At 37.9% G+C, this 20,352-nt stretch overlaps 1 protein-coding gene and 1 long non-coding RNA gene across 4 annotated transcripts in view; one reads left to right on the forward strand and one right to left on the reverse strand.

Moving 5' to 3' along the window:
* Nucleotides 1-20,352, reverse strand: part of SH3RF1 (SH3 domain containing ring finger 1) — a 184,557-nt gene that overhangs the window by 39,891 nt on the left and 124,314 nt on the right. For all 3 annotated transcript variants that reach the window (XM_055334459.1, XM_055334461.1, XM_055334460.1), the window contains one exon: nt 772-1,074. In XM_055334459.1, coding sequence (XP_055190434.1) covers nt 772-1,074 — 303 coding nt within the window. The remainder of the gene's footprint in view (nt 1-771; nt 1,075-20,352) is intronic.
* Nucleotides 1-20,352, forward strand: part of LOC129515554 (uncharacterized) — a 67,176-nt gene that overhangs the window by 12,926 nt on the left and 33,898 nt on the right. The window lies entirely within an intron of this gene.

Genomic DNA, 20,352 nt, shown 5'->3' on the forward strand with positions numbered 1-20,352 from the left:
TATAGTAGCCCTGTGACTTAGGTGAGCTCATTTTATAGTCCAGAATGAAGGCCTAATATAGGGAAGTCCTATAGCTCCTTATTGCAGTGTACATGGTGCCTAGGAGGGTCTAACAATGAGGCACTCAATAAATGCCTGCTGACTGCATGCGTGTTTCCAATCACCTTGTGTATTCTTACTAACACAAGAATAATGTGCAGCTACTTCTGAAGATAGTTCAAAGCCTTGATGAACTTATGAGGTTTTTTAAAAAATATGGTTAATTCCTAATTTAAATTAAATGTTTCTTCATGTCCTTTCTTTTTTTTTTTTTCTCTATAACTCCTACTGGGAAGCCTAAGTATCAGGGTAAGGTACACAGATGAAAGCAACTGTCAACTATCAGTTTCAACCACAGCATCTTCAGTTTGGATGAAGATAAAATTTTAGTTGGCAAGATCTTCCAAAGTAGCCCCATGACAGACAAGGTTCTATAAAACTAAGCAGTTGCTTGAAACTTATTACTTAAATCATTTTGTAATTTCTGATCCTTCCTTTGAAAATGACTGAGTAGTTTCAGGTTAGTTTTCTCTTCTCCATTTTTCTATCTACAGAATAAAGAAAAAAAAAGGCTTCCCAGGAGAGCTATTATTTTCTCTCTTTTTTTTTTTAAAAGGAAAATTACTATCTTTTGAAGGCAAAAATAAATAGCATTTTCCAGCTAGTGAACAAACATGTTTGTGGGTAGGTTACTTTGTTTCCAACCTCTTTTCATACCTTTGTATGATTTACCTGAGAAGGGGCACTGCAGGAAAGCCCGGACAGCTCACTGATCCGCGCAGCCGCTGTGGGGTTACTGGAGCTGATGAGGACAGGAGGGCTGATCTCCATGGAGTGGCGGTTCTGGGATGCTTGGGAGGATTTGCTGGCCATGGTGAGGGAAGTAAAGGAGTGCCGCTTTTTGGTGTTCTTCTTGGTATCAGAGTGCTTTGGGGCATTGCTGCTCTGGGCTGTTGCTGAGGTACATTCTCCAGCATCAACTCCTGGCACAGGAGGCTTATCCCATTCTATCAGCTGCTTAGCAGCTGAGTTAAACTGCAAAGCAAGAAATCGACATAAGACCGTTACACAATTCTCAGGGACTCACTGAGATTTATTTTCCACCAGATTTTTTTTTTCATTTATATATTTGAGAGAGTGAGAGAGAGCAAGAGAGCGAGAGCACAAGCTGGGGAGAGGGGTACAGGGAGAGGGAGAAGCAGACTCCCCACTGAGCAGAGAGCCCAATGCAGGACTTGATCCCACAACGCTAGAATCATGATCTGAGCTGAAGGCAGATGCTTAACCAACTGAGTCATCCAGGTGCCCTTTCAACCAGCTTTTATCTAAAACTTAACGTTATCACTTTAGAGTTTACATTTGTGAGTATATCTTTTCTTTTTTTCCATGTGAGATGTCTTTTCTCTCAATACCAGGATTTCATTATATCTGTCAGCAATAGATTTTTTTTAAAGATTTTATTTATTTATTCATAGAGACACAGCTAGAGAGAGAGAGGCAGAGACACAGGCAGAGGGAGAAGCAGGCACCATGCAGGGAGCCTGACGTGGGACTCGATCCCGAGTCTCTAGGATCATGCCGTGGGCTGCAGGCGGCACCAAACCACTGCACCACTGGGGCTACCCAATAGATTTTTTTTTTAAGCAATAGATGTTAAATCAAGAACAAACCATTTTAATTTGAGACCAATAAGGTAAAACATTTTTCCCCAAGAATTTTCAGAATATCTAAATTTAAAATTTGTCAATAACAAATGAAGATTCATTTCAGTTCACTGATGAAATTTAAAGAACAATTGAAAATTTAGGGGCACTTGGGTGGCTCAGTGGTTGAGCATCTGCCTTTGGCTCAGGTCATGATGCCTGGGTCCTGGGACTGAGTCTTGCACTGGCCCACCTGCAGGTAGCCTGCTTCTCCCTCTGAGTCTCTCATGAAAAAATAAGAAGAAAGATAGGAAAGAAAGGAAGACAGACGAAAGAAAAAGAACGAAAGAATGAAAAAGAAAGAAAGAAACAAAGAAAGAAACAAAGAAAGAAAGAGAAAGTCTGACCAAATCTTCTGTTGCCTGATAATGGCCGGGTATTTGCTCAGAGCACAAGTGAACACTAAGGGGCAACTCTTGGGTTTGGTAAAAACGGGCAAGACGACAAAGAATGAAAGCATTATATGTGAACTTACCCATTTCCACATGAATTAACCTCCTGCCTCTGTGAATTTTGGGAGAAGTTCACAAAAAGGTTGGTAGACATTCTTGATATCTGTTTGTAATGTCATTGCATCAATTCTTTTCATACATGCTTACATTTTAAAATCACATGAAATCTAAGTGCTACTGGCAAGCTAACTTGTCTATTCGAAAAGTTTTCTGATTACAAAGAGTCCAAGGGGTCCAAAGTTGTGCTCTGGGCTGGTAACACCAGCAAGAAAGGTAAGAACAAAAAATTTGTTTTCCCTGAGCTATAATACAATGTTTCCAGAAAGCTGCAATAATAACAAGCTGTACAGAACTCACCTAGATATTACAGTAATAGGAAATCATTGAGCACTTAATTTAACCTCTCATAAAAAAAAAGTGTTAAAGTGAAAAAGAACAGACTTCTTAAAAAGGTAATGCAGGTAAAGATTAAGGACAATAGGATCTTCTCATCTCAGCTTTGCATGTTCAGCACTTCACAAATGCCCTTAGAAAAAATATCACCATCAGATGTTATTTTCCACCCACCTAAATGGTTAGGATCATGTCTCTTTACCCTGTTGATGAAAATGTCCTACTGGAAGAATGGAAATCCCATCAGTCAGTATTTACAAAGTGAACTTGCTCTGGTACAACTAGCTGCTCACAACACTGCATTAATCGCAGCTCAGTAGCCACTGCTTCTATAGATGATTGCAAATTGATTATTTCTTCCTGTGGCTTCCCCAGGACTTGAATTCATCTGGCCTGTGTAATCTACAATTAGTAGGGTACATCTTTTTCAAACAGGAGTGTGCCTCTCCTTCAGACTTCAGGGTGTTTTCCACATGATAAACTTTCAAGAGTAAAAGGCTGTAATGCCACCATTAACACAATCAATGCCTCAGGTACAAATGGCAGGCAAAAGAGGATCATAAGGACTCTATGTGTTTAGGAAAGAAGAAATGAAGTACTATTAAAGGCTGGCCTTATTATAACATTATAGTGGCATCTCCCAAAAGATCCATAATTCACACTTCCTTGACCTGCTATTCTACCCTGAAATTTTACCATTTGCATAAGATCACTGGACCCTCCAAAACCTGAATTTACCATTTGGAGGACACTAGGGATAACCAATACCACCAATGTGACTGACTGTTGGCATTACCTATAATACTGGGATTTTGTATTTTGAAAAAAAAAAAAAATAGGTAGTATTTATAAATCCTACTTTGGTCTATCCTCTTACCTCCTGGTGGTCCCCAAGAAAAACACATGCCCAAAGGAAGAAATGTAATGTTTTATTATTATGGTGAGAGTGGCCCAAACCTCAGCAATGCCAGAAGAAAAGGAGTCAGAAAATGCCTTCTAATATAAGCTCATTTAGATCTCAAGGCACAAAGCCTCAAAAGCATGATGTATCCATATGCTGGAATCTGGCCAATTAACTTAGCATTCATGTTGCACTGAGTAAGAAATAAGAAAAGGAGCTGAGAAGACTTCCTCCCCTTTAAGGCCAGAAATAGGAATTTTAAAAACTATGACATGTACTTGATATTACAGTTAAATGAATCCTGGGATCAAATCATAGGTTCCATTGGCAATGTCTGCTTTGAAACAGTTTGAAATATTACCATAGTCTAGTCCTGTTCACATCCAGCCAAGTGTCAGTTATAGTTAATACTGTATTAAAATTTAAGGTTTCTGTATGCTGTGTCCTGGAATAAACACAGGAAATAAAGAATTGTTCCCTATATTTCCTATTGTTTTTCTCATTATAAAAATACTAGGTGCTTCCCTGTATCTTCTTCTCTATCATATATTTGCCATCAAAATAAATACATACTGATCACATGTTCCATTGCTGGATAATACACTAGATGCTAGAGATCTACACATGCAGACTAACGGTCCCTGCCCTCAAGAAGCTTACAAACAGACGTATAAAGAAACACATGCACTCTATATTTTTCTGCATCTTGCTTCCTTCATTCAACAATATACTTCTTGAGATTCATCCATATGGCCCTATGAATCAGTCTTTTAATTTAAAAGAGCTATGGAATATTCCATTGTACAAATACATTACAATTTATTTAGGCATTCTATTATTGATTTATATTTGGGTTCCTGTTCCCTCTTCTTTTTCCCCCTCTCCTTCCCTTTTTTTTTTTTAAGATTTTATTTATTTATTCATGATAGACATAGAGGGAGAAAGAGGCAGAGACACAGGCAGAGGGAGAAGCAGGCTCCATGCAGGGAGCCTGATGTGGGACTTGATCCCGGGACTCCAGGATCGCGCCCTGGGCCAAAGGCAGGTGCTAAACCGCTGAGCCACCCAGGGATCCCCCCTTTCTTCTTCTTTCCTTCCTATAGATTTTGGCTATCAAGAACAATGCTGCCATGAAATATCTCATGCATATTTTTTGGTGGACATAAGCACTCATCCAGATATTGGCTATATGCCTAGGAAATGGAACTGCTGGGCCATAGTAGGCATGTTTAGAAACATAAAGTCCACATGCAGAAGTATGTGCATACAGGTAGACACATCGTGGTACAGTGGGAACCAGTGAATTGCAGACTGAAGACCACAGTTCTGATCCTCATCCATAACATGAGACAGTTGGAGCCAATGACCGTTTTTGTTTTTTTAGCTGTCCATATGTGTAATGCATTATCTCACTTTAAGCAAATATAATTCATTTTTCTATTTCACATCATTCATTTCTCTTCCTCTAAATCACCTATTATATTTTCCCCTCATTTCATTTTTACACATGGGCAGTTATATTTGTTAACAGAATGTTGCTATAATTTAAAATTAAACTTTTTCTGAAGCAGCAGAGGTTAGTACTAAAAAATGCTATCTGCTGCCTTTATAAGTCCCAGAGAATATCACAAAGTCAAGACTATTTGGGAAAGGCATTAAGTAAATCAGGCAGAAACTTAAAGACACTTTTATTCTCAGTGTAACTTAACCTTCAGCAACAACAGGAAAGCAAGGATCTGGCAGCTGATAATTGAATTTTATTAACATTCATTTATGAATGTTTATTTGAGCTTACTCATGTAGGCTTTCTGTGACATTTATTTAACCATGACCTTTAGGTTTAGGAGTGTATCGTCACCTGCAAAATAAATTTGTGTCCTAATAATATACCTTCTCCAAACACTTGGTAAGGAATATCTGATGAGACCTAGGTTGCCCACAAGGTAAAATTCAGTACAGTGGAGCTAATGCAGGGACAAATGGGATTTGGTAATCTCTTTAAACTGTAATGTCTGTTTTTGGGAAACTTTAAAATTCAGATGGAGGATTATTATAAGTATAATTAAATATGAGAAAAGAAATACTGACAAAATATTATAATAAAAATAACAAAGCAGCTGAAGAAATGTCTAAATAATCTGTGTGTGCATGTAGCTATCTTCTTTGCTAAAGACAATATGACCTTTTTAAAATATGAAACTTATAGGTCTTAAAAAGAGAAAAAAATGTTTAACAAAAACTATGTTGAATAGTCACTATTTGATATGAAGCTTTATAGATGAATCAGTCGTTTTTGAGCACCAGAGAATATAAACAGTAGGTCTGAGGAAGGAGCCTATTCTAATTCACAACCCATTAGAGTGTCCCTTAAACATAAAAGGTTTTTTAAGAAAGGCAAATAGACTTTAAAAAACATATTATAAAAGAAATGTATGTCTGTTATTTTTGAGTATATACTACTCTCTTCTATTACAATATCACATGAACATCTTTCCGTATCAATAGAGAGAGGTTGATAGCATGGTATTTCATTATGTAGAGCTATCTTCATTTAATATATCTTGGCATGTTTGTGCAGGTATATATGCAGGGTGAACTCCTAAAAGTGAACTTGTTAGATCAAAGAATAGGCTTAAAACCCTTTTGAAGGAAGGGTTAATGCCTTCTTGTGCTCCAAAAAGCTGTCAAATTTTCATCATCTCCAATGATCTCGTTCTTTTTTTTTTTTAAGATTTTATTTATTCATTCATGATAGACACACACACACACACAGAGGCAGAGAACAGGCAGAGGGAGAAGCAAGCTCCATGCAAGGAGTCCGATGTAGGACTTGATCCTGGGACTCTAGGATCATGCCCTAGGCCGAAGGCAGGCGCTAAACCGCTGAGCCACCCAGGGAACCGCAAAACACCCAGGGTCTGTTTTTTATTGCAATATATTTGACATAGAACATTGTGTAAATTGAAGATATACCTCCAATAGTCAATTAAAAAGTCTCTTTCTCCACATTGTTAACAGTATTGGGTATTATCAATCATTTTCTTATAGATCTATAACTGGTCTTCATATATAAAGCATTCTTTAATATAATACGTATGTGTATATATGTATATATATCCATCAAATTAAAAATATTGTTCCAATTTGTTACCTTGGTATGTTTGTTATACATACCTTTTTATTTTATGTGCCAAATTTATCAATCTTTTCCATTATGCCATCTCAATTTACCAGGCTTTATTTATTTAATTTTAAAAAGATTTTATTTTTTAAAATATTTTATCTTTTTTTTTTTTTTTTTTTTGAGAGAGAGAGAGAGCAGGTGCATGTGTGAGCGCAGGGTGGGAGGCAGAGGGAGAGGGAGAGAGAGAATCCAAGCAGGTTCCATGACTAGCATGAAGCCAACCATGGAGCCGGATCTCATGACCCTGAAATCATGACCTGAGCCAAAATCAAGAGTCACATATTTAACCAACTGAACCACCCAAATGCCCCTAAAGATTTTTTAAAATAATCTCTGCACCCAATTTGGTGCTCAAACTCACAACCCTGAGATCAAGAGTTGGATGTTCCATCAACTGAGCCAGTCAGGTACCCCTCAATTTACCACGCTTTAAAAATCTTATTCTATAATTATTTTTAAAAATAAAATTACTTTTTTTCCTAATATTTTAATGGCTCCTTCTTACATCTCAATCTTCGAACCATGTGCCCATCTACGTAAAGAATAAGGTGAGGATAGCATGCTGTTTTTTTCACACAGCTCAGGAACTGGCTCATCACTGTTTATTTAAGTCTCCCTTTCCTCACTGGTTTGAAATGCACCTTCATAAAGCCATGTTTTAAAAAGATACTTTAGTGTTCTGCTGCACTGTTAGGTCCAACTGTTCTTTCTCCAGACAGTTAGACACTTTGAATAACAGCCGTCAACAAATGCTATAGGATATATATTCATGCCATTTACCTCCTCTTAGCAAAAATATTTTGCCTCAGGTTACAGTCCTTTCCAAAATGTCCTTTACATAATGTCCTTTACATAATGGCAATGAAGAATTTCTATTTCCATTAGTCCTCCATTCTTCCCTGCAATTTAGGTAACAAGATTTTTGTTTTTGGATGATCCAAATATAAAAGCAAGCTCAGTCTTCATTTATAATACAAGACTCCCTCACAAAAAAGGAATAATTTGAAAGACTGAAGGGATTACTCAGGAGTCTTTTAAATTGATCTGAAAGCCTCCCTCAGCCAACAGCTCCATTTAGGCCTCTGTAAATATTTGTTGAAAGAATAAAAATGTCAGTCTCTTAGAACTATCAAGGGAAGAAGGGGCTCTCTCAGTTGGACAGCACTGTCCAACTGAAGTATAATATGAGCCACATGTGTAATAAAAAAATTTAATAGCCACATTTAAAAAGAAACAGCTAAAATTAATTTTAATAATGTATCTTATTTAATCCAAATTATCCAAGATAAATACATAATCAACATTAAAAAGTTATTGAAATAGGGGTGCCTGGGTAGCTCAGTTAAGCGTCTGACTCTTGATTTTGGCTCAGGTCATGATCCCAGGGTTGGGGGACTCAACCCCATGCCAAGCTCTGTGCTTAGCACAGAGTCTGCTTGTCCCTTTTCCTCTGCTTCTCCTTATTCTCTCTCTCTCGCTTGTGTGTGCTCTGTTTCTCTGTCAAATAAGTAAAATATTTAGAAAAGAAATAGAATAAATATTAAAAAATAAAAATGTTATTAAAATAGTTACATTTTTTTCTTTTGAAATCCAGTGTATATTGTATACTTATAGGACATCACAATCTGGATGGGGACATTTCAAGTGCTCAGTATCTACATGTACATAATAGCACAGCTCTAGACTCTCAGAGGTTTCTGAGAGAGGAGCTGTACCCAAGGTAGCTGTGTCCCGAGGCTCACTAAGCACAACAAATTTGCTGAACAGAAAAAGGACAACTGAAACTTCTCCCCTTGTCTCCCCTAGCCCACATTCCTGAAGCCTCTGGAGCCCTGAGGCAGTTCTCTGGTAATACGGGTTACTCCTTTATGCAGCAGGGTCGTGAGGCAAACAAACTCAATACAACCTTCATGATGTCCTACCAAGGGAAAAGGATTTTCAAAGTAATTGTCCCACTGCACTGTTAGGAGGTGAGACATCAGTTACTTAGTTCCTTTGCTTATTTTCATTATCTTCACCTCTGCTGGACCCAACCATTACAAAAAAAATAAACTAGAATTTTCTTTTTCAGGTTTCTAATTCTGAAATGTAAAGGACGAGGGGGTGTTTATTCATTGAAAGCCTAAAAAGAATTTTATCTTAGTGAGCTGAATAAAGGATTGTTGGAGAAAGAAAACCACAGGAAAAGCTGGGCACATAAAGTTGCAAGGTCTGGGTTGGAGTCAGGTCTCTTCTCACTGGCTAAGTGATCTTGGATAGACCATTTAAATTCCATGGTTTCCGTTTCCTTAGCTGTATAAAATGGGAAAGGTAACATCAGTTCTGTATACCCGAGGTAAAAATGAATACAGGTTAAAGTGCTCTGTAACCTACAAAGCTCTATGTAAATGTGAGTTATTCTCACTATTCAGAGGGATCCCAACTGGTCCTTCACTTGCTCTGCTGCCCTGGGCAAGTCACTTTATCTTGGGTGTGTCTCCTATGTGCTGTGTGTAACATGAAGTTGGACTTAATATCTATAAAGTTTTATTCCTATGTAAAGTACTGATACTTTTCCTCAACCCAAAACAAAAGCATCCCATTCAAAATACTCAGAGGCAAAGACTTCTTTGTCAAGTATAGAGCCCTCAGATCCACGGTGACCACAATCAAACCTAATGGAGTCGTTCACTCATTCGAATGTGTGGTTCTGTTTTGTTTTGTTTTGTTTCTGAGTGACTATTAGAAGCCAGGCATAGTACTATGCACAGTACATAGGAGAAAAGGGATACACAGACACACGCCCTCTGACTTGTGAGAAAAAGAGACCTCAGAAATAGCACAATGGATTTCTAACATTAAAGGTAAGAGGTGCAAAAATGATGGGTCAGCAGAGCTAGGGCAGGTGAGGTCAACGAGTGAAGGCCAGACAGAAACCAACAGGGAACAGTGGCCTCTCTGGTGCACAGGGGAGTGCCGGTCCTCTCTCCAGAGGCAGCTCTTGCTGGTGTCAGCTGATTTTTCTTTTTTCTTTTTTTTTAAGGAAAGCTAGCAATTTAGGCCTATGTGAAATCTCCTGAGTTTTCCATCTTAACAATGAATTAAAACAAACCCACTCTGCAAGCTAAGCATGAAAGTCTTGTGGGGTCACATTAGTTGGCATTCTCTGGTCTAGGGAAGAAAAAGTAGAGAAGATAACAAGTAGGAGGGAAAGCAAAAGGCACTCAGCATTTCAGGCTACAGAAGGGCCCTGCATAGTTTCCCAGACCAACCCACCAACCAATACCCCAGAAGTGAAAACAGCAAGTGGTTTCAGGAAGATTAAGAATGGTGGTTGGGATGATTAATCCCATGAGGGGAAAAAGAAAGGAAAAATAGTGGTAGATGTCACTGGGAGAATAGAACAACAAAATAAGAGCTAAGAAAAGGCAGTTCATGGAGGGTATTATGCTGAGTGAAATGAGTCAATCGGAGAAGGACAAACATTATATGTTCTCATTCATTCGGGGAATATAAATAATAGTGAAAGGGAATAGAAGGGAAGAGAGGAAATGGGTGGGAAATGTCAGAAAGGGAGACAGAACATAAAGACTCCTAACTCTGGGAAATGAACTAGGGGTGGTGGAAGGGGAGGAGGAAGGGGGGTGGGGGTGAGTGGGTGATGGGCACTGAGGGGGGCACTTGACGGGATGAGCACTGGGTGTTGTTCTGTATGTTGGCAAATTGAACACCAATAAAAAATAAATTTATTATTAAAAAAAAAAAAAGGCAGTTCATTGGCAGCCAGGAGGGCAGTTGCAGGGGCTGAAGTAGCCCAGGGCTAATTGCAGGTAATCACAAAGAGGCACTGAGCAAGTGTTGTGATTCTTCTGAGAATCGACAGAAATTCCAGTGATATATAATCAGTTAATAAGCCAGTGAACGAATATTTCTCCTGCCCTGGTACCTAAAGTGTGTGAGTGTGTGAGTGTGTGTGTGTGTGTGTGTGTGTGTGTGTGTGTGAATGCATGAAGCAGTGGGAAGTTATAAGGAGTAGGAAGAAAGGCTAATGTGAGAATAACTCACATTCTTATAAAGCTTTATAGGTTACAGAACTCTACCCTAAAGGTTAATGCTAAAGAGGCAGTCATACCTGTTAACTTCTGAAGCAACAGATCTACAATCTTATTATGATGCCAAGGAGAGAGACAGACCAATGAATAATTTAAAAGTTGAGCTCATTTCAGTTCTCCGTGTCTATAATTCTAACAATATATTAGATTTGTGTGTGTCTCATTCTGTTTGATATTTGTTCACCAAATGGACACCACAAATAAGAAATGTCTACAAACCAAAAGGATACATTCCAATGACACATTTTATTTTCAAGTACCTCATTACCAGAGGTAGTTAGTAATGCCACATCTGGAATATGTATCAGGAGGTTAAGAATATGTAGTTGTCACTAAATTCTAAGTAAAAATTTGTCAGTGTGAAATGATACACTGACAGAAATTCCAAAGTGATACGTAATCAGTTAATAAACCAGTGAATCAAGATTTCACCTGCCCTGGTACCTCAAGTGTGTGAAGCAGTGATAGGTTATAAGGAATAAGGTGGAAGGCTAATCAGCAAGAAGTAATCTTATACAGAAAAATACTGAGAATATTGATCACTATGACTTTGCACTTTTGTTTAAGATGTCCCTTCTTCTCAGCATAGAGAAATTTTTACTCTACACACATGTGAAGCCTAATAGGCACATTGCCACTAAACACTATTTTGAAAGGAATACTGTTTTACAACACTTAAGAAAAATTTTCCAGAAATACATTTGATTTCATTTTAGAGAAGCTTGTTTCCTAGTGGTTTAATAATCAGGATGTTTCTTTTCATGCTGCTTATATGCCACATATGCACACAAATGTGCAGAATAATACAGAATATTTATCCAATCTTCTTCAAGATACAAGAAAGGACTTAACCCTTGGCTAATTAAAATTAATCTATTTTGCTTCTTAAAGCCTTAGTTACTACCAAATTTAAGATGTATACAGCAATAGAATAAAACTTTAAAATAATAAATAATAAAATTTAAAAGGCCTTAAGATACTATGGTTTTAATTAACTTGTGGCTTTTCTCTTAAAAAAAAAAGGCAACCTCAGATATTTGAAATTGTTGAATGATGAGTCATTTCTGAAAATTAACCTTTTAGGTGTTAGAAATTTGAAAAGCTATCATGATTCTTGATGAAAAATGAAAATGTCCTAAATACTTTTTAAGCAAAGCATAACAGTGATTCTGTACCAGTATCAGGAACACTAGTATTACATATGTTATAAGGCTACTGTGGGGCAGAAGTATGGGGTAGCAATGGACAGCAGAATAGATACCACTATTCACTTCTCAGTTACTGGCTGGGTGTCTCTAAACAAGACACTTAACTTGTTTGAAAGAGGGGGAAAAATTAACTAAATTATGATTTTAGCTACCAAAATGTTTATTATGTAGTCTAAAAACCTGATGATTAGTAGTACTATAATAATGTAGAGAATGGAAAAATCATGTATGTAGTATCATTAAAGCATAAGGGGAAAGAATGGGAAGATATTTACCAAAATTATATGTGATGATACTAAGGGCTGTTTCTTTTCCAACTTTTCCACAATGTGATTATATTACTGAAATAAAATAATTAAAAATACTCTTTAAGATGTGGCTCCCAAGGAACACAGGAAAACATTAAATCATCTACACACATAATTATACTCTTAGCATGTGCCAGATCTATAATGGTACAAACTGAGTATCACAGAACTCCAAAGCAAGGAGGAGGCTGGGTGTTTTTGTTTTATTTCTGTACAGGAGAATTAGAAAAGAAAGACTTTAGGAGAAATGGCAGTATTAATCTGGACCTTGAAGAAAGAGTGAGCTTCCCACAGATAGTTGGACAAAAAAAATATACCAGATGAGCCATAAAGGCAGCACTTCTAAGGTATGTTTTTCAGGAACAATCAGTAGATTAACTTAGCTAGGGCTCTGGGTATGTCTAGGGGATATGGCCAGGGTTAGTAATTTGAGGGTTCCACGGGGAATCACTGTGTATGTTAGACTCTGGTTAGTCATTATCCTCATCCTCTGATAAAGGCACTACAGGAGACCTGTATTTTTACGTTCTTTAAAACTACTCAGAGTACTGGAAACTGTCCATTTATGCAGTGAGAATTCAATAAACATTAGCTGATCTTAAGAATCTCAGCTCCTTGAGATAGAAAACAAAAAGGAAACTTAAATTAGAAAGAGGCTACTGAATAATAGATTGTCAACTGCCTTAAATAAAGTTCATTACCTAATTTAAAGGCCTTCTTGTCAGACTGAGTCTAGTCAAGTTGCTTCTAGCCATATGCATTAAGCAGCTGTTCCTGGAGTACAGAGGAGACCTTCCTTTGCCCTTAGAAATTCAGAAACCAGTGCTCATTTTTCTTTCTAATCATTATGGTAGAACAAAAGGCAACAATTACTTGTATCAAGTAATCTCCTGAAAGAAGACAAAAAAAACATGCACTAGGAGATAAAGCCCACAATGCTTAAAAAAGAAAAAATCCACTCCTATGTGTTCAGTTATCAGAATTTAAAATTGGAAATGTGAAAGAAACATCAAAATGAAACAAGTATTGCTATTTAAAATGGAGCCAGGAGGCCATTAAGGGAACCAAGGCTTACTGCATGTCCCCACCTGAAAGAAAAGATCACTGCCAAACCATAAGCATCCTGGAGCACTAGCTGCAACTGTACTGCTTTAAGACAAATGAATTTTTTGCTTAGTGATAGCCTTTAGCAATTAATCATGTACAGATAGGAATAGCTTCAGCTTTCCAGTATCAATCATAATTCTTGACAATTTTTGTAGCTCTATTGGAAATCTCTTTTGCCTTTAAAAGTCCTCTTTTCTCCCCACTTCAAAATACATTTTCAATTCCTGCTCATATCTGTGTCTCTTAAATTGCAATTCTCAAACATCAAATGAAAGCCTTTGGTTTGCCCTTCAGTCTTGCTGCATTTCTCATTTGACATTCCATGCTATCAGAACTGGGATTCAAAGTGACTGGCCTTCCTCTCCCCACCTCTGCTGCCACTGTGGATTCAAGAAAGGTGCCTACAAGAGTCCATTATGCTCGGTCATCTCCTCAAGGTTTTCAGGTTGCATTAGTAGTCCGCTTGGTCGGGAAACTCCCATCTCAATTAAGGTTCAGGCTCTATTTGGGTCTACTGTGTTGCCAGCCTTTGTAAGATTTCCTGTTTTGTCTCTGGAGAGTACACACTCTTTGTTAAAATGGGTAGTTCATTCTCTAAAGAGAAGGCTACTAATCAGTCTCCTTCTGGAACTCTTTTTTTTTTTTAATTTTTTTTTTGTTTTTTATTTATTTATGATAGGCACACAGTGAGAGAGAGAGAGGCAGAGACACAGGCAGAGGGAGAAGCAGGCTCCATACACCGGGAGCCCGACGTGGGATTCGATCCCGGGTATCCAGGATCGCACCCTGGGCCAAAGGCAGGCGCCAAACCGCTGCGCCACCCAGGGATCCCCTCCTTCTGGAACTCTTAAAAAACTATGGACCTTTGTCCTACAACTGTTTGTCAGGCTGACCGATGATTACTCAGGATAACTTACAATTGAACTGGCCTAAATTGGTTTATCTGTGCAGCCAGTTGAAAGATGTTGTAAGACAAAACAGCCTGAGTGGGAAGCTTATTTTCATCGACATTTCAAGGCCTCTAAATGCATAAGTACTTCCAAAATTGCTTTCCTGCAGAATGCTAACTTGAAATTAACCAAGGCTAATTCTGAGCTGTCTCAGAGACTCACTAAACTTGAGGAGTCTTCTGAAGGCTCATCTGTGGTCTGTTTGTATTCCCTCTGCTCCTTCTGCTTGTCCACCAGATCTCTGTATTTCACTAGCTGAACTTTCTTTCCATAATGATTCAGATCCTGAGCTACTAGACTTTGCCACTGCCTTTAAGGTTAAACCTAATGAAGGTGGTTTACGCCCCCCTCCACCCCACCCATGACCTCCACTCCTTGGACAAAAACAGAACTCTGAGCTATTACTACAGAGTTCTCAGATCCTAAATATAATCCAGTAAGCTTTGCAAAGGAATTTAACCTAGTGATCCAAACTAATCAACTAGGTTACTCCAATCTTTACCAACTGATTTCCATGCTCAATGGTGAAGGTAGAGCTAAAGAATGGATATAGTAATTTAGAAAAGTCTTTTTGAGAATTTCAATAAGTGGAGAGCAACTGACTGATTAAATGTTCTCAAACTAGCAAAAGAAATTTAAAATGAGATTCCTAAATTTTTTCCTAAAATTACTGACTAAAAAAAGATCCAACAATGTACTCAAAACCTGATAAAGATGCTTATGCTTAATCTCCCTGAAAGAATCTAAAGACAATATTCTTGTCTAGATTCAATTAATTATGAAATGTCCACCCTTTTTAACTCAACCTTCCTGAACTGGTTCAATGAAGAACTAAGCACACTTGTCTAACCTAAGTAGCTTAACTGAGGCACTGTGGATCCTCACAACCTAGTCAACCTGCCTGAACACTTAACCAAATAATCCAAAGAAAAAATAAGAAAAAAGTCACCCAAGTTTTAAGTACCCAGATTTAAGCCACTCAAATAATGAGCTTATAAATGTAACACTTAAGAAACTTGCCTTCAAAATCTACCAGGCAAGCCATCCCTTAAAGGGATTTTCCACTACTGTAAAAAATCCCAAACACTGGGAAAAGTTTTGTATTACAACATAAGAGGCCCCTATAAGACCAATAGACTCTGAAACCGTAATTCCTTCCAGGGATTCCAACCTAAACACTCTCAACAGTAGGGATGCTCCAAGGATCAAATGAGGATTTTCCTCATGCTTTTGACTAACTCCCTGGGGAAAATAGACTTACTCATTGGAAATGAGGTAACTAAGGCTCTAACCGACACTGGGGCTATACTCAGTCTTCAACCCCACCAGCTTCATCTTTCCTTTCTCAGAGTACCAAAACTATACAAATGGTGGGTGTTTCTAGTCAACCCAATTCAAACAATCCACTGTTTCTAAATTCCTTCCTATTCCTTTTCATCATGGACTCATTCAAGGAACTCATCAATTCCTTTTAGTTCCTTTTGCCCCTATTCACCTCCTATGACAAGACTTCTTTGAGGCATACAAAGCTCACATTTCTTTTTTCAAAAGAGACAACTGACAATCCTCAAGAAGACTTGTCCATGGCTATCCCAGTCTTTTCAGGCACCGTAACTGAACCAAGTCCCTTCTTAAATTCCATTCTACCTGAAGTATGGTCTACAATGCAATTGATATTGGCTACATTCATTGTATATTACCATTAAAAATATGAATTGATGAAAATAAGCCCTGCTTAATACTCATCAATAAAATGCAGAGGTTACTCAAGGAATTAAGCTCATTATTGAGGAATATATTAGGCAAGGTCTCACTGTTCTCATAAGTCCTTGAAACATTCCAATCCTGTCCAAAAACCTCGGAAAGGGATGGAGTTTTTTGTTCAAGATTTGAGATCAATAAGCAATACAGTTATACCTCAGAGTTCCATTGTGCCTAATCTTCACACCTTGCTCTAAGCCATACCACCAGAAAGCAAATTCTTTACAATTATATATTTCTGAAGTGCCTTTTTCAGCATTCCTATCAACTCTAGAAGTCAGTTTCTATTCATTTTCACTTGGGAGGACAACAGTACACGTGGACAGTAATGTCTCAAGGTCACACTAAGAGTCCAACCTACTTTTCTCAAATCTTGAAGGCAGATATTGCCAATAAATGAGTTTCCACACCAGTTCTCCCTTCTATAATATGTACATAACTCCTCCCATGTTCAACTTCTGGAGAGGCATCTCTCAAAACCAGTCTCTACCTTCTTCAAGAACTAGCAAAAAAGGGAGCCTCCACAACCTTCTTGCCCCAGGGCACCCTAACTATTGATTAGGCGTCTTCTTAATGTTTCTTTTGATTGCTACAATACACTAAACGCTGCTACTCTTCTCCCTTTGCCTCCAAATAAACTTCCTCATGATTAACATTGACAGCCAACTGCTGACTCCTTGAATTGATTTACAAGAAATCCCTCTTAAAAACACTGAATTAATTTGGTTTGCTGATGGACCTTACCTAAAAGATGAAACAAGACAGTATCAGGCCAGTTACATAATTGTTTCCTTAAATGAACAAATGAGGCTGACACAATGCCCTAAGCAACTTTCACCCAACAAACAGAACCCCATGCATTAACTTGACCTTGTGTCTTAGCCAAAAATTGCCAATATTTATACTGACAGTCAATACACTTTAGTGTTACCCATGACTTTGTAATGCTTTGGAAACAAAGAAGTTTTCTGATCTCCTCTGGACAAAAGATTAAAAAAAAAATAGCACTTGTGTTTTAAGCCTTTTAGAATCCATTCAATTATCTAAAACTCTAGTCTATGAAAACTCCTATACACTCTATGGCAAATACAGAAGAAAGTAAGAGCAAGCATTTGGTTGATGGAGCTGTCAAGAGAGAAGCCCTCAATTTACCCCTTAAAACAATCAGGACATCCTTAACCTTGCCTGAGTCCTTTATTGATATGATGGGCCACATTTGGCTGCCCAACAAAATAAGAAAAAAATATGTTGAACAAGGATGCAAATTTAAAATAAAAAGGAATTTATGGGTGGGACCAAATGGATGGCCAGTCCTCCCTGTATTAACAATTAATATACCCATGACTTAACTGATTGGAACACTGACAAAATGATCTTAAGGGGAAAACAGTACTATTGGAAGCCTTCCCAAGTGTACCAGAAATGTCAAATCTGTCCAAAACATAACCCTAGAAAATCCACTGATACCTTTATGGGACATTTTCCCTTAGCCTCAAGTCCCTTTGGTTTATGGCAAATAGACTTCATCCAGTTGCTGTTTTCTTAGGGATACAAAATTATACTGGTAATGTTTACTGGTATACTGGTATACTGGTAATTATACTGGTATGTTTTATCATTGGGTAGATGCATTTCCATGCCACAGAGCCATAGACTCATCAGTAAGCAAAATACTATTAGAAAAAAAGTATTTTTGCTTGGGATATTCCCTTAGAGCTCCACAGTGACAGAGGTTTCCATTTCATTGGTCAGGTTATTCAATTTGTAAAATCTGGCACGTCCAACATTTTCATTGTGCTTACCATCTCCAGTCCTCAGGACTGGTGGGATGTACCAGTAGGATTATCAAAAATCAATTGGCAAAAACCACAGAATCCTTTAAAGTGCCTAGGCCCAGAGTTCCACCCGTAGTATCACTCAGCTTTAGGTCCACATCTACAGGAAAAAGCAAATTGTCACTCTTTGAAATGATCATTGGCAGACCTATGAGGCTACATGATGGAATGTACGAACCACTTTTGTTAAAAGATTTTTTTAACCTACTGCAAAGAATTGATAAAAGCCCTCAAAATTGACCTACAGCTCACAGAGCAATCTTTTCACAGCATGCTGCAGGGAGACAAAGATATACGTTACCATGACCTCCAACTTGGTGATTCTGTTTATTGGAAACATCTTCCTTATGGTATCTTATAGCTCCAATAGAAAAGACCATACCAAATTATTAACCAATCTTTGTGCTACTAAACTCAGGGGTATTGACTCATGGATTCATTTTTAAAGGGCATCAAGTCCTGAGTGGTCATCTTGAGCCTTGGGGGATCTCAAATTTAAAGTCTCCAGAGCCCAAGACTACCTTGAAGACTACCACCCAACCCGGCAAATGACACCTGATGTAGACTGTTTTCCAAGAATCTAGACTAGTTCCATATATTAAACTCTTTAGCCAATGGACATTCATGAATTATTGGGTATCCTACTCCTTTTTAAAGCAATAATTGCACTCTGCTTGATTTCTTCTTATTCCTCCTGGTTGCAATTGTTTAACTCTGTTTAAAGAGTTCTGATTTTACAATACCCAAAGATGATTCCCGTAATCCTACTTATTCTGTCCTTAGCCCATATGGAAACATAAAAGTACCCTTATTTGGTTATTCTAGACTATCGCCAAAGCAGGAAACTTATCTGATTGCTAGATACGTCGTCATCAGTCCCTTACCAACTATGGTAAAACAGCTGATCCCTTTTTATTTTATTTTGATCCCGTTTTATACCTGTTGATAATTTTTCATCCCTTCTGAATTGCACCAAAAATCAAATAACCCTTTCAAGCTCCACTTATTGTGTCAAAATAGTTTTGCTGCCAGGTAAAGCAAACCCTCAATGCTCTAGGGTTCCTCCTGTCTGCAGGAGTACCTACAATATCCATTAGCTCTCCTTTATCAATGGTTTCACTCAAAAATAAATATTTTCCTACTATATCTTCCCCTGGCCTTCTATATAACACCTTCTCCCAACTAGAATGAGATCTATAGGCTGGGCAAACAAGCCAATCAATGCCTGAAAAAAACAGTTACAGCAACCTCCATACAGATTCCTGGTTTGATCATATACCCTCTTCCATACTGGTAAATGAATCTATAAGTAAGCAGACACTGGCAAGTGTAATTTATGTACCCTCAGGACACATATCTGTGCATATAAAAATAAACCATAGACATTTGACTATTTACATAGCTGGAGACTCCCTGGACAATGTCTCCTGGGTTATTTAACAACTCCACTCACAATTCTTAAACTAGTAACTCAAGGTTTCCAGAAATCTGGAAGACAAAAGAGAGTCCTTAATATAAATGAGGATTATCCTGATGAAGATCCCTCCATATATGATGACAACACCTTCTTGATACACCTATAAATTTGAAAAACTACTCAAGTGAGTATAAATTTGAAAAACTACTCAAGCCTTGTCTCCTAAAAACCTCCCTGTTGTGCGAATACGATCACAAGCTCTCCTCAAAAATACCAGTAATCCTACCTCTACTTTCCTTCCTCTGTGGGATGTGACTTTATAAGAATGAGCCTTCCTAGAGCTGAGGATACCTATATTAATGTTGGATGACCTACTAGTCGATCCTCAAATCTTTCCAAGGAAAGATCTCAATCAAAGGGAGAAATGTGAAAGAAGCATCAAAATGAAGTCAGTCTTGCTAGGAGAGGTATTTAAAATGGAGCCAGGAGGCCATTAAGAAAGGAAGGCTTGTTTCATATCCCCACCTGAAAGAAAAGGTAAACTTTAAAGTATAGGTCACTGCCAAACCACAAGCATCCCAGAGCACCAGCTGCAACGCTGCCATTTCAAGAGAAATGAATTTTTTCTTTGACTTACAAATGGACTTTTTACTTAGTGATAGCCCTTAGCAACCAATCATGTACAGAATAGCTTCAGCCTGTCGGCACCAATCATAATTCTTGACAATTTATGTGGCTTTACTGGAAATCCCCTCTTATGTTTAAAAGCCCTCCTCTTTTCTCCACACTTTGGAACACATTTTCAACTCCTGCTCGAATCTGCGTCTCTTGAATCGCAGTTCTCACACCTCAAATAAAAACCTTTGGTTTGCCCTTCAGTCTTGCTGACAAAAGTATGTATGATGCTAAGCAAAAGAGTAATTCTCCCTTACTGATTTCTCAACAATATCTCTAAATTTCATTTGTAAAAATTAATTTACCTCAGAACTGAAGGAATAAGTGT

This window comes from Nyctereutes procyonoides, unplaced genomic scaffold (genome assembly GCF_905146905.1).
Source record: "Nyctereutes procyonoides isolate TBG_1078 unplaced genomic scaffold, NYPRO_anot_genome, whole genome shotgun sequence".
NCBI classification, from domain to species: domain Eukaryota; kingdom Metazoa; phylum Chordata; class Mammalia; order Carnivora; family Canidae; genus Nyctereutes; species Nyctereutes procyonoides.